A 15,849-nucleotide genomic window follows, 5' to 3' on the forward strand; every position below is an offset into this window, starting at 1 on the left:
AAATTTAAATAGGACTTCCTGGGACATGCAATGGATAAGCCAGCGAAAGTAGCCAACCCAAGATAAGTGAATAGCTAGATCAAAACTGGTATCACATCACCTGACTGGAGACTTTGATGATGTGGCAAAGCTCACAACTGTCTCATCTGACAAACAGTATTGTTGGGTTAAAAAGGACAGTGAACATGTTTGGTAAGGCTCTGCAAGGAATGAAACTAAGCCTGAACAGAAATCATAGCAGAACTGGATGTATTCCCAGCCACAATCCAGCTCCCTACCTGGTATCACGTGTTGCAAACAAACTTCCACTTTCCTTACTTGAGAAAATGGAGTCAAAAAGTTGTCTGTGGGACAAGTTCTCCAGAGGGCAGTATACTTTGTGTGCCCACTTTGCATATAACACGACTGAGTTCTCCATCTGCCCAGGCTGGCCCCTGAACGAAAAGAAGGTTCCTGTACTTTTTCTGATGCAAGCACAGAAAAAGCTCAAGACCAGCTAGGAAGTAGAGATAGGAATTGAGCTCTACCATTTTGTATTTTTACCTCCTAATTTCATGGAGCAGTTTATGTGATGCTTAATGAAGGGTGAGGCTGAATTTGAACTGTGTTGATGTGTTTGCCTGTTTTACATGTACCTGAAGAGTAAACTGAAATCCTTTACCAGGTCATGAAAGCCCAGAGAAGGGAGCACTTGGGGCTGTCTTGAACATGGGCAGCTGGTTAGGGCCACACTGACTTGTCGGTTCAGATTAGGACTGTCATTGTGAAGTGAGTCTCCCAATCATCCCCACACTTTAGTTCACACAGCAAAGAACTGGGGTCCTCTTAGGTGAGTCTAGCCCAGAAGCTGCAGTCCAGGAGGACTTCTAGCAGACTCTGACTGCTAACAGGCAGTCTGAGGGGCTGGACCAGTGCTACTCTAGGGACACTCCTCGTTGTCCCCATGCACACTGTGTGGCTCCCAGCACCAACCACTTCACCCCACTGCTTCCCTGCTCCAGATTGTTGCGCTACTGTGTGGATGTAGTCTAAGCCCAGTTTACTTGCAAACCTAAAGAAAACAGGCCTCTTCAGACTTATTGTCATTATTATAACATTTTAAGTTCTGCTATTTGTAAAATATCTTTAATCTCAGGCAAAACACTGTTATATTTCTTGCTTTCTAATTTTAGGTTTATGGATGCATAAGGTATAAGTGTCAATATATAAAATATTAGGTATAACAGTATAATTGGAAGCTATATCAGCATGTATGTTTCCAAGTGACAGTAGAAGAAAATCATCCTACTGCTACCTCTTGTGTAATAGCCCTAGCAGCTCATCTTTGTGTCACAAAAAGGCTCAAAACTTCTGCTTCAAGTCTGAGAAAAGAAGTGGCTCAAGCCAGCTGAGGTGCCCCAGGTATGTGGAGTAGCACTGCACACACCTGCTAGCAGGAGCAGCTCCTGATTTGTAGGCGGGAAGGCAGGCTGCTTGTACCTCTCCTGCCTTCAGGTCACTGGGTACTTCAAGGGTAGTGTCTTCATGCATGATATGAAGTGGTGACAGCTATGCACTGCTACCTGGCCCTCATTTGGTTCAGGTCTGATTGCTACAGCTGTGAAAAGATAAGCCAAAGTGCTGACAAGAGAGATACTCATATCCTGAGGAATTAATCGTGTCTTTTAGCATAGTACGACGAAGGTGTGCATTCCAAAGTCCTCCACTTCTGATTTGTTTATAGCTAGAGATATGTCAATTCTTTATTTCCTGTAGTCATTTCCTCCGGTTCCCCCCAGCCTCTGGTATAAAGTGATCAAATAGTAAAGTCCAGAGATTACAGTTACTCATTTCTTCACAGTCTGTTGTGTCATTCCAACCATGACACTCATCTTTCAAACATGTTCAGTGATCTTCACACTAGGCAGCCTGGTGGCTTCTCAGTCTCCTGGTAAGTTCAAATCCACAGATAATTATTTATGAAATTGATATATTGGCAATATTCCTGTGCATACTTTATCTCATGTGCTGCAAAATTCAGTATTTTTTGGTGAAAAGAATCAATGAAACAAAAACTGATGTTCAGCAGAGATTAATTTTGTTCTTAAATAAATAAATAATTGCTAATAACAGATGTCTATGCAATTTTCTGACTAAAAATCAAGACAGAACTCTTTGAGCAGGGCTACTTACTAAGACATAGGTTATAACAGAGTAAGCTGTAACAAAAAAATCCTATGCTTCACATTGAACAAAGATGGATAAAACAGATTCCAGGTAAGACTTTAGCACTTAGCATTCTGGAAGAATGAACATGATGGGAAAATTTTCAGCAATATCTTGGACCTGAGAAAGTGTTAAGATAAAAATATTATTAACCAGGAACATCAATAAATACATTAAAGACTGATTAGTTCACTACCTAATTAGAAGAACATCTCTATTTCTTGTGTTTGTCTGTAATGCAATTACTTATAGCTTACCAAAGATAAACGTATTCTTAGAGAAATAAAATGTAAAGCCAAACACAGACTAATCTTCACTCTTGTTAATTTACCACAAGTTGCCTGTCATTCATTTTATAAGGAGAAATACTTTAATGTTATATCCTCATCTTGTCGACCTATAAATCATCTTTCTGTTCTGCTGTGCGTAGGGTAAGTACCATGTTGGGCATCGTGGCACCACCTAATTCTCCAGTGTTAATTGCTTCTGTGACTCACTGACTCTCCTGTGAAGGGACACGACTCTTCCCAGTCCTGACATGGACACCACCTATAGCCACGCTGTATTGACAGCATGACTTTGTGGAACAAAAGTTGAAAATTACAGTTGTGGTGCTTATTTGATGCGAAGTGTTGTGATGCCTAGCAATGGTTGGCAGCCTTCTAAAAAAAAAGACCCACCCGAAAACAACATTCTATTTGATGCATTATAAGAATTATTCTATAAGGATTATGCATTGCCTCAAAATGACTATAGAAATCTCTCTCACTCTGTTGTTCCTTTTCTTGAAAAGAGATTTTCTATTAAGTCTCTGTCCTGTGCATTCAATTCTTCAGCCCCGTGTCGCAGGCGCTGCGCTTTTGCCTACACCTCTATTAATGAAATGAAACTCTTCTCATAGATGAGTACTATTAAGGGGAACTAAAACCTTTACGCTCAGTTCTGGGTCTTGCTCCAGTACAGTGTGCTGCAACATGTGGAAGTTCAACATGTGGTTACTTATCAGGTTTCATCAGTGTAAGGAAATCAAAAGTGGTTTTTCTTTGTTATGTTTCAGTGAGGTTGCAGCTGTTCCAGTACATACATGTTCCATTCTGTTATCTTTTCAGGCTCACATACTGCCTCTCCTATTTCTCTTTTTTCATCTGTTCCATGACGTTCAGCTGTTTCATAATGTTCACCTTCAATATTAATTTTTTGCGTTAATAAACTTTGAAAAGTGGCTTGGAGGTGGAATTTTCTTGCTCATCATTGTGTCTGCATAATTAATTGCTCAAGGAAATTTCTTTTTCTTCCCCTGTTAAGGTAGTTTCTTCACTCACTATCTTGGTATTTTCCAAGCTTCTCTGTCCTGAGAAGAGTTAGGCACCCAGAAGTGTTTGTCAGGTTAAAGTCTTGTGTGGACCAGTTCACCAAAGATGTAGGCTTGGATAATTCTCTCTGAAGCTCAGGCTAATGTAGGCACTGGTATGTGTCCTACAGTACTACATATTTTTTTGCTACTACATGACATAGTTTCTGCTTCCAAAAAGAATTGATAGGATTTGGTCTATACTCATAAAAATTATCTCAGGACAGCACAGTATTCTCTCACATTTATATTCTTTTTCTATAGTGTTCATTTTATTTAAACATGGAAAACATGTAAATATGCTCTCAAATGTGCATTAAATATACATTGAGCTATTGTTATAGAAAATCTAGGTCCAAGGAGTCATATGGATTTGCGTTGCACTAAGCATAACACTAGATACTGCACAGCACAACTGTGCTAGACCTTAGTCCATAAAAATTAAAATGTGTTAGTTCACTTGAAGACCAAGAATCCACTTTTAGGCACTTTGCCATAGTATTTCTTAGTGACATTAGATACAGACATAATCATCCCTCAGACCTAATGAGGTGACTTCCAAAGGGCTTGAGGATTTAGGAAACAAGGGCTAAGTAGTCTTTTGTAACAAAGGCAGAATTGGCTGAGTAAGTTTAATTAAATGATAGCTTTTGAGGTTATGAACTTCTGGTTTTGCTGCAGTGTGTAATAGTACTGACTTCTCCATTCTTCAGAAAAACACATGAGATATTCCTGTTCAAGAAAACAATACAGAACAAGCCTGCTGGCATTAGTTAGGAGATGGAGGAGTTAGTTTCAAGTCCTTCTCTTCAGGAAGAGCAGGGTCTTTTTTACCAGAGCCCTATCAATCACATAGCAGAGACCTGCAGCTACATATAACCAAGGTGTCTTGGATTTTTGTCATAATTGTCTCTTGAATGATTTTGATAAAACACTTATACAAAAGGACAATCACACATATATAGAAATGTTTTAACTAACTCTTATTACAGAAGTCATGAAATGCCTAGATGCAGAAGACATAGTCATTAAAACAGGCAAAACAGGTACCAGATTCCACATGCCTTTCTCACATTCTTAGTGTTGATTACTGAGCAAAGGATAGCAACCATGAGGATATCTTGGTCTGATTCCCATGAACATTCAGGATCACTTTATGTGATAAAAAACTTATATGAAATGTTTTTAAAACTTCAAAGTCCTTCAATTATCCAGAGTGGCATAAAATGTAGATAGCAGTCAAAGCTAAAATCCTCAGTAATAATCCAGCAAAGTTTTCAGTGGTAGACACTTCATGTCTGGAAACATCGGTCTGAAAATTTTACCCTCCTCAAGTAGTTTCTTGCTGGTATTCAAGATACATTTTCTTCCTGTTTGTCCATTCAAGTAAATACAGTTTCAAATCTTACAGAATTCAAAATAAATAATTGAGAGAATCACAGACTCACAGAAGGATAAGTATTGGAAGAGACCTCTTCCAACCTCCCCAGCTCAAGCAGAATCACCTAGAACAGGGTTCACAAGATTGTGTCCAGGTTATGAATATCTCCAAAGAAGGAGAATCCATGTCTCTGGGCAGCTTCTTCCACTTCTCTGTCACCCTCAAAACGAAGAAGTTTTTCCTCATATTGAGATGAAACTTTCTATGTTCCAGTTTGTGCTCAGTGTTCCTTTTCTCTTACTGGACATTACTGAAAAGATTCTGGCTCTATCCTCTTGACACTGACACTTTAGATATTTACGATTTATTACTGATTTATTACTGATGAGATTCCTGCTCAGGTTTCTCTTCTCTAGGCTAGAAAGAGCCAGCTCTCTCAGCCTTTACTCATAAGAGACATGCTTCCATCCCTAAATGTCTTTAGGGACTGTCTCCAGTAGTTCCTTGTCTTTCTTGAACTGGGGAGCCCAGAACTGGACACAGTTGTGGCTTCACCAGGGCAGAGTAGAGGGGGAGAATAACTTCCCTTGACCTGTTGGCCACACTCTTCTTAATGCACCTTGGGACACCATTGGCCTTCTTGGTCGCAAGGGCACACTGCTGTCTTGTTATCCTTGTTATCCATCAGGACTCTCAGGTCCTTCTCTTCAGACCTGTTTCCCAGCAGGTCAACCCTTGACCTGTACTGGTGCCTGGGATTATTCCTCCCTAGGTGCAGGAAGGACCCTACACTTGCTGAATTCACTTGTTGAATTTAATTTGGTTCCTTTCCACCCAAGTCTCCAGCCTGTCCAGGTCTCCCTGAATGGCAGAGGAACCCTCTGGTACAGCAGCTACTGCTCCCAGTTTTGTATCATCTGCAAAATTGCTGAGGGGACACTCTGTCCCCTCATCCAGATCATTGATGAATACACTGAATAAGACTGGACCCAGTGCTGACCTCTGGGGCACACCACATGCTACAGGTTTCCAACTGGGCTCTGCGACACTCATCACAGCCCTCTGTGCCCTGCCATTCAGCCAGCTCTTAACACACCTCACTGTCCATTCACCTAACCCACACTTCATAAGCTTGCCTATGAGGATGCTACAGGAGACAGTGTCAGAAGCCTTGCTGAAATTAAGGCAGACAACATTCACTGCTCTTCCCTCATCTACCCAGCAGCCATGCCATCACAGAATGGTATCAATGACTCAGGCGTTATTTCTCTTCGATGAATAAATTCATCCTTCTCCTTGGTATAGAATGGATTTCTAATCCTTCTTCCTTCTTAATTTCTCCATTCTGCAATGTCAGAATGATCTTCAGTATGTGATTGTGGAATTCTGATGGACATGGGAATAAGATACCTTCATCCCTGACAAGAGGCATAATATAGAGAAGGTCAGAAGAGGAAATAATATGCATGTGAAATCAGAGGACATGAAGTGATCTTGGTTGCCTGTAAAGTGGAATTTACCAGAACCACATAGATTAAACTCGCAGTATAGCTACTTGTGCTGATCTCCTTATTTTATGATCATCTGAGTCTATTGCTCGCATATCTTTGAAATATGGATTGATTGCCTAGCAATGTCAAGAGATGCTTTTATACTCACTGTTGAAATCATATTCTCTGTCAATGTCCTGGGCAGGTTGGAAAGAAGCGATCAACACCACAATAATCAATTTCAATAATGAGAAGATGCAGATCACATGGGCAGCAAGAAAACTATTTCCCACGGAGAATGTGTCATTTTCTTATACGTGAGTATTGGCCATGCCTATTCTTCCCTTCTTAAAGGATTTGATGTGGATGAAGTATCTTAAGTCCATTTCAGTCTCCTTTAACAGTACCTGAAAATGCTTTAACATTTGAAAGTCATATTGATTGATCTTCCCTTTTATTTCTGGGTGGTATATGTGAAAGAACCTATAGCAATACAGTCTTGGAAAGAGATTTATGAAAGCATCTGCTTCAGCAAGTCACTTTTATTAGAAAACAACAAGAAGGAAAGGTGATAATTTCAGATGGTATCCAAAACCCAGTCTATAAGGTTTGGGTAATGAATTCCCTCACACCAGTGTGAAATTTGGTCATTCAAGAAATTCTATATGCACTTCTCTTTCAGAGGAAAAAAAAAAAAACAAAAAAACCTCACAAAAGCCACCCCCTCCCCACAAAAAAAAAAAACCAAAACCAGTATGGAATTAACTTGTTTAAACTGGTAAGAATGTTCCATTGACCAATATTCTTTCATTTATAGATTTGACGAAGGCAAGCACAAAGTTTGGAAGCAATGTCCTACCTATTTATTGGATCAAGATTATAATGCTGGATGTCTTTTTAAGACAGAAGGACCCACCCTTGCCATCTCTATCAGGAACAGCAATGGAAGTGAAGAATTTTTTTCCAAAATATTCAAATCTGATTTTTATAGTAAGTGTGTAAAATCACCACTACTTTGACAGTCACAGTGTTCTCTTGTTGTCCTCAGTTTGAGAAGAAATCAGTTATATAGGAGTATAAAATGTTATTAGTGTGTGTGCCAATGCCAAACTATAGTTATTTCATGTTTATTTTCATTCCTTGCTGTCATCACAGAAGCCTGTGTGTAGCTGCACCTAAGTGGGATTACATGGGACAGTCAGATTTGGCCCAAAACATGGTTTCAAGACTAGAATGAAAACAGTAAAAGATAGAAATGTGCTTACTCTACTGAGGCCTGCTCAGTATTCATATGAGAAAAATTAGTAAAAGTTGATAGTTTCTTGCCTTAGTGTTGGCAGTGTGATCTTTCTCGTATTTTCAAACATCCCTTCTTTTGCCATCTTCCATGGGATGCAAGACAGCAAACTATTTATCAAAGAGACTGCCATAAAACCATCATCAGATATCAACAGAAATTAGTTGAGTGGCTCTGGTACAGTCTGACAGCATCCTTCTACTAATAGAGTTACAATGTTCCTGTTTTTTATTAAAACCCTCTTGCCCCCAAATATGTGTTTTACATCTAGTGTGAGATTAATTTATCACAATCTTCTGGAGTTGCATATAGTTGCAGTATTTAAAGTGGAAGGATTTTTTTCTAATAAAAATTGCATAGAGAATATACAACACAGACCTATCTGCATATATGTGTATATATATATTCCAAATACACTATTAGCATTTATTAATAATCTTTTAGAAAAATGGAGTATAAAAACCTGTCAAGGCATCTAATTTTGGAAATAGTTTTATATCCCGTAATTTTAGCAATATCTGGTAAATTATGTAAAGCTGTAGACTGATCCTCACATGTTGGCTATTAAACACCCACTTAATCCTCACATGAATTTCAGAAGGGTTATGTAACAAAGCAAAAATATCAAGGATCAGACTTAGGTCTTTAAATTGGGAAGGCAGAATTTTCATAATACATAAAGGCAACCTGAAGGATTAAGAAAGCAGGTTACAGTCTTCTTACCCCTTTTTTTCCCACTCCTGAAGACTAGCCATCTACATAGATTAAACCATTGCATACTCTTCAGCCCATCTGAAAGCAGAGAGGGGTAGATTCAGTTGCGCTGAGGTAGGCACCCAGTACTTTTTGCAGATGCTCCACCATATCCTACATAGCCTCCAACATCTGCACAAGTGTGTCCTCTAGGCTTTGGTACAGAATTTGTTAGTCGTTTTCCAAAGAAGAAGCCTCTTTCTTTCTCTTGATTGCAGGGAGTATGAGGAGACTGGGCTCCTTCCTTAAGTACTTGCAATAGGTTCATTAGATGGGACAGTGTCTACCTTTGAATGTAGCACCTCAAATGGTGAGCAGTGTCATGGTATCAAGATCCATTCTGATGTTTAATAGGGATTTAAGCTACGAAAGTGTGTCCTCCAAGAAGAAAAGTTACCTTCTTCATTTCATTCATACATAGTGAAACATTGAGATGAGCAAGGAATAACAATGTTTTTAACTGCAAAGTATTTTTTTAAGTGTATAGCATAACTTCTTTCTTTTCTTCCTAGTAAAGCCAAATCGACCCAAAAATGTGACCTTCTTCTGGAAAGAGGATACTGTTAATGTAAGCTGTAATAAACCACGGAGAGGTGTGCACTGCTTGACACTGGAGCTTCAATACAAAAGCAAGTTTGACAAAGACTGGCAAGTGAGTTGGAGATGACATTTTTTATCAGCATTGGAAGGAGCTGCAAGTAGCATCTCCACAGAAAGTAAAATAGAGTTGTTTCAAATTGTTCTCCCATCATATATTTTCAAATATAGCTGGTAGCAGAAAACAGATTTCGGGATCCTGGATCCCTGTCATGCCAGAAATAATTTACTTTTTGAGTTATATCTAGTTGCTACCCAAAGAGCTGAGGACAATGTAAGGGAAAGGTCTTACATTCAGAATAGTGGAGTTTTGGAAGACAAAAGCAGAAAGAAGAGTAAAAGTAAGTAGAGTTACAAGAAGAGAGAAAAAGGGAGAAAAAAACCCAACCAAATAGAGTGAAAGAAAAGAGATGACACAGGGTTTTTGTTTATTCTAAAATTATCTGTTAAGTATTTCTAAATATTATTTAATCAACTTAAACCTTTCCAGTCTCATGTATGACTCGTAAATATTTTGTGGATCAAAGTGTCTTTGCATATTTTAAACATGCAGTTGCAACATAGTGCAGTATGTAATGGTTGTTATGGCTTTCAATTAAATATCAGATAATGAGAAATAGCTACAAATAGTGAAGTCAGTCAAGCAAGAGAATTCCTCAAATTTCAGAGAAGTTAAAATGCAGTTCTTGAGGTTTTGCATTGGTCTATCTCTTGTCCTAGTTGTCACCATGACTGAGTGTAACATTCTGAATCACTGTCTTGAAAAAAAGAATTAATGATGATACACCTTCCTTCTCAGTCCAGAATTTCTAAGTGTTGCAGCATCACACAGCAAGGCTTTGATCCAAGGAAATGCTACTCTTTCCGGGTCAGACTGAAGAGGCTAACACCCCAATGCAACGTAGTTAATTACAGCAGTGACTGGGAAGCAGAAACATTTTGGATGAATGGCACATTATTAGGTAACATCTGTGCTGCATTCACATATTGTCTAAGTACAAACGGGGAAGGGGTGACAGCAAAAGAGGCTGGGGACATGAAGCAAATTAATGTTCCATTGTTGTGCCCCACCTTTTGTCATCAAAGAAAGTTCATGTGTATGTCTAATCATCCATCTTTAACTCCCGTACACATTGTTCCTGATGGCCCATAATGATACAAACTTATGTCATAATCAGCAAGGTTGAGTGTCACTATTTGTGTTGCAATAGTGTCCAGGGTCCACCAATGACAACTATGTGATACATGGGAGGGTCTGTGTGTCCACATATGTAGACCCTACAAAAAACTTTGATGCCCCATTTTTGAAGGCAGTTTGTTTTGCAAGTACATCCAGTTGAACTATAGGACTAGAGATCATAACATTCTGATGCTTGTATGTGCTGGATTGAGTAAAACAGGAAGGGCAGGGGAAATACGTGAAATAGAAGTGAAAAGTCAGCATTAGCACTGCTTTCCCACCACTTTTCTGAATGTGACTGACCATCTTTGATGGAAACAGTATTTCTACTGGTTATGGAAACCAAAACCAGATTTGCAGTAGTAAAGACTGTACACCATCCCAACACATTTGCATCCTATCAGCTAAACCACCCACTAGGCTGTATCATAGCTATGAAACACTCAGATGTCCAGTGCACCCAGACCTGTGTTCTTTAAAATGCAACGGGCTATTGGTTCTCCCAAAGAACATCTGTATAGATCAAACTGGGATAAAATCCTGCAGCACTGGTATGTCTGGCCTGTTCACTAGTAGCAATAGTGCTGATCTCCAGGCAATCCTCCTCCATCATGCAAATTGTGAGCCTGAAAGCATGTCCTCAGGTGTGGCTTGCAAATGCCATTAGGAAAACACAGAGGACAATGTCTCTCTATGTACCTCTGATAGGTGGACACATAGCATTCCTACCTGGACCATATGATCAGAGGCTGTCAGCAGGTAACTTCAAGAATGGAAAGCAAAGTGTAAACTGACTAATGGTTGGGTTGTTATGGGTGCCCCTGAATGAGAAGTTATTTAATGAGTTATTATTGACTCCAAGTCTAACATCAGAAGAAGCCATGAACAAAACTGTACTCAAGAAATTTCACTGGATCTTAGGGATCAGAAATTTTTTTGTGGCTTTCTGGCAAACTGAACAATTCAGGCAGGTGGAGCAGACTGGATAATTGTTCCTGTATGAATAGAATCATAGAATGCTTCGGGTTGAAAGGATCATCTAGTTCCAACCATCTTCCATGGGCAGGGACACCCTCCACTAGATCAGGTTGCCCAAAGCCCCATCCAACCTGGCCAACATCACTTTCAGGGATGGGGCCTCCACAACCTCTTTGGGCAACCAGTTCCAGTGCCTCACCACCCGCGTAGTAAAGAATTTCTTCTTAATGTCTAATGTAAACCTTCCCTCTTTCAGTTTGAAGCCATTATCCCTTGTCCTATCACTACACTCCTTGAGGAACAGTCCCTCTCCAGCTTTCCTGTGGGACCCCTTTTAAGTATTGGTAGGCTGCAGTTAGGTCTCCCCTGAGCCTTCTCTTCTCCTGGCTGAACAAGCCCAACTCTCTCAGCCTGTCTTCGTAGGAGAGGTGCTCCAGGCAACTGATCATCTTCGTGTCCACCCTCTGGACTGATTCCAACAGCTCCATGTTTTTCCTGTACTGGTGACCCCAGAGGTGGATGCAGTAATCCAGGTGGGGTCTCACGAGAGCACAGCAGAGGGGCAGAATCACCTTCCTTGACCTGCTAGCCACACTGTTCTTGATGCAATAATAATGAGTTTAGTTTTTGTAGTATTTATGTGGAAAGAAGGTCAGTAGTAGGAGGTAGATTTTTGAGGTGGCATTACAAAAGCCGGAGGAAAAACACAGAATGCCAAAAAGTGAACACATACATTAGTTTTATACACCTGTGTGTTAGATAGTATCATGACACTAATTACTTTTTAGGTATCAACACTTGTTTCTTGGCTTTTTGTTTGATGGGGTGGGGGAGATTGTTTGTTTGTTTGTTTCTTGGGAAATAAGGTACTTAGGCTACATGTATAATTGCACTTGCACCTTTAGTGATTGTAGGCAGGTGTATGTAATATAGATTTTAGCGTATAGCTGCTGTATAACTGTCTGTGAAATGTGATGAAGATTAGAAGAAATACTCAATTCATTCATAATACCTTTACACATTGTCTTTAAGCCTGTTCCTTTGTTTAGTACCAGGTCAATTTAGATAAATAAGAGCACAATTTTTGTTTGTTGCAAGGTTTAAGGAAGGATCGCTTCTTTCCTTCCCTTCTCTTCCTTTTCCCTCTCCTCTCCTCTCCTCTCCTCTCCTCTCCTCTCCTCTCCTCTCCTCTCCTCTCCTCTCCTCTCCTCTCCTCTCCTCTCCTCTCCTCTCCTCTCCTCTCCTCTCCTCTCCTCTCCTCTCCTCTCCTCTCCTCTCCTCTCCTCTCCTCTCCTCTCCTCTCCTCTCCTCTCCTCTCCTCTCCTCTCCTCTCCTCTCCTCTCCTCTCCCCCCCGCACGCCTCTCCCCTCCGTTTTTTCAATTGAACAATTGAACATCTTTTATTTGCTCTTAAAAACATCTGTCAGGATTAGGAATATTTATGTTAAAGTAAAAAAGTAAAAAAAAAAAATAATCACTTGCTTTTTCTGCGATTATTCCTAGATGCATGTGATGATGACAGAAAACCTCAGTCAAACACGATAATTGCTTTAATTTTTTTGCTGGTAGTACTTCTAATGATACTTATCCTCTTGATTCTTCTGTGTAAATGGCAGAGGTAAATATCATTCTATTGATTACTATTAAATAACCATGTCATGAAAATAGAGCTATAGTTCAGGATCAAGTGTCTCAGTATTTAAAATTCTTAGCTGATATACGAAGACATAATGAAGATGTAGAAGTTTGTAGCTTAATTAGTATTTGAGGAATAATGCATACAAAGCTTTTAATTTTCAAAACCAGAACAATACTTGTACAAGACAGTGTTTCAGGACAGCATACTTTCTCTTCCACTTATTTCCTTCTCCTTTTTAAAAATATAGTTAAATCCTGAGAAGTCAGTTATTTCTGTTACTTCTTCTGAGTGGATACTATGTTGTGCAACTTTCATCAGACTCAGTGTCTGTTAGAAGGAGGCTGAAAAGTAAGCTTGAGTGCATTCAACTTAGTAAGACTACATAAATATTTGGGTTTGCAGTTGAATGACTGTTCATGCTTAGAATCTGCAATTGAAAAACACAAGCAACCAACAACCAAAAAACCTGGCAAATCCCTAAAACTTTGGACTTTTCGGTGAAAAAAAAAAAACCCCAAACTGCAATATTTCAGAAAATGAACTAAAACTATATGGGATCCTGATACACTTTTTAGATCATAAATTGATTTTTTTTCTGCTCTACTTCTATGGTTTAAGTTTACATTTGCGTTCACTCAGTGAGCCAGTACCATTGCTGCGCCATGTTCCCTGTCTAGGGGTCCATAAAGCTCTGAAACCTGCATGAAGCATCATCACACTTCATGACTGGCTGGAAGTTTGTATAGAGTCCAGATTTTACTCAACTGGGGTCAGTTGCAAATCCAGCACAAAAATCACTCTTACCCTGATGGCATTATCATGCTCTTATAACTGTTCTTTGACTTAAGAACACATTTAAAAGAAATCAAGCCTAGAGTACTGTCATGTAAAATACGTTTGTGCTTATAGAGCTGTGCTGAAGTAGACCTTGGTATGAATGCCCATACTATAACAAAACACTGATTTGTATTTTTCTCCCCCCCCATAGGCTTCGGAAGTCATTCATGCCTGCTATACCCGATCCAAAGTGCATATTTGCTGATCTCTTCAGTGATCATAATGGAAACTTCCAGGTAAATGGTCCCTTCCTAGAAAGGCTGTGAATTATCTACAGTGCTGAGAATGCTTTGAAAGTGTCTACTGACACTTTCTCTGCACAGAGATTATCACAAGTGCTCTCTGTCCCGAGGGAAAAGCCCTTCCCCTCACGCAACATCACCAAGAGCATCCACAGAGCAAACAACCGAGCTCGTACAATCGGTGTAGTGCTGCTTTGGCACTGTGAAAAGACACTTACTATAGAAAGAGACAGAGAAACTGCTGAAGAGGAGTATAAGGGTGTCCAGAAGCACAATATCCACTGAGATGCTGTTGTGGTGTTTTCGTCCATTCCTGCACATGATAGCTCAGGGACTGTACTTCAACCTGGTGTTGCCTTTTACGTTGTGAAGTGCTGTGAGACTTAGTACTAACCAGCGATGGCACTCATGCCATCAGAGGCATCAGTCACAGTAGGAAGCATCCTCTCTTGGGCATAGAGGTGTATGGTTGCTAAACTTTTAGACATGAAATGGTTCTCAGATGAACAGATCACAGGTTTTGCTTTTGTTTTCTTACTGCTTCTTGAGTCCATGACATCACATATGTAACATATTTTTTGTATTAATCGAACTGTCCTTAAATAAATTACTACTAAGTTTTCTCTGAGTGAAGACAAGTAAAATATTTACATTTTCAAACCCAATGAGGGTTTCTCTTTTTCAACTGCTCAAAGAGCATTAACAATGTTTCAGTGACAAACTGATAATTTTCTATATATAGTGTGTGTATATGTATATAAATTGTATATATAGTTTAAAGCTATTTTCAGAGAAGAAAAATATAAACACAAAGTAATACTGAAGCTGTAATACAGAAATGCTCTGGTGTATAAGCCGCCGAGTAAACTCAATCTCAGTTTAAGTCAGGGCTTGGCTCAAAGAATGCATGAGTCCATCAAGGAGTGAACACCAGGTAATTTACATATCTAAGGTTTTCTAAGGGCCCTGGTTATACATGAAGATGTATTTAAAGAAGACTCGATAGTAAGTAGGAGTTTGTATGCATTTGTGGAATCCTGTCTGCTTTCCTGCCAGCTGGCCTTTTTTCCATCCTCTGCCTTACTCCCTGATTGGCTGTATTGCTTCCTTTTAATCTTTTCCATTGTGGCTCATTCTGGAAAGATGCCATTACTAGAGGAAAAATTAGTGTCTGTACAGACTGGTTTATTTTGGTTGACATCTCAGTCCCTGACAACATTAATATTTTCGTTTTCCTAGGAATGGATAAACAAAACAGATCATGCAATGGTACAAACCAAGCTAGAACATGAAGATCCGGAGTGCATCATTGAGGCAGAAAGCCAGCATGAAGATGAGAAGAATAGTGACAAACAGGGGCCTCAAGAAAAAATCTTCTTATTTTCAAGATCGGATGAAAACAATGACCCCAAAGCAGCTCAGATTGCCTGCCTGATGCCAACCTCTAACACTATAGCTTCTTTTGCTGGCTTCCAGGTTTTAATGAATGATGACATGTATGTGATGTTCTAAAATCTGCATAATGCAGAAGGTGTTAAGAAGTTACATGAAAGATCCCGATGAGTTTAGGGGAGCAGCTGAACAGAAAAGTTTGTCAGGAGTACATTGACATTGAGAAAGACACCAAACTGCATTACTTGGTTTCACATCTATTATTTCCCAGGATTTATAACTACTTGGGCAGGTTTGGTATTTGAAATAAATGTCTGATAGTTTATAGAGTTAGGATTTGTTGTTCTAATATGAGTTGTTCTCTGACTGTGCTCCATTTTCCTGCTGTGGACAGGAGAGAACAAGAATTCTTCCATGATACATGCTTGCAGAGCAGAGAATCAGTCCTTGTGCTTATGGAGGACGTAGAACAGTGAAAACTACACTGTTATTCTTCCCACATTAAGA

General features: G+C 39.5%; 1 protein-coding gene across 1 annotated transcript; it reads left to right on the forward strand.

Annotated features, from left to right (window-relative positions):
- Nucleotides 1–1,860: 1,860 nt before the first annotated feature.
- CRLF2 (cytokine receptor like factor 2) lies at nt 1,861–15,462 on the forward strand (the record flags this gene model as incomplete). The annotated part of the gene is made up of 8 exons (XM_084279845.1): nt 1,861–1,930; nt 6,633–6,744; nt 7,245–7,417; nt 8,990–9,129; nt 9,874–10,036; nt 12,736–12,850; nt 13,860–13,944; nt 15,190–15,462. The coding sequence occupies 8 exons, from the start codon at nt 1,861–1,863 to the stop codon at nt 15,460–15,462; spliced, it is 1,131 nt and encodes a 376-aa protein (XP_084135971.1).
- Between the last annotated feature and the right edge of the window lie 387 nt (nt 15,463–15,849).

Source organism: Gallinula chloropus, assembly GCF_964237585.1.
Source record: "Gallinula chloropus genome assembly, chromosome: 1".
In the NCBI taxonomy this organism is placed as follows: Eukaryota; Metazoa; Chordata; class Aves; order Gruiformes; family Rallidae; genus Gallinula; species Gallinula chloropus.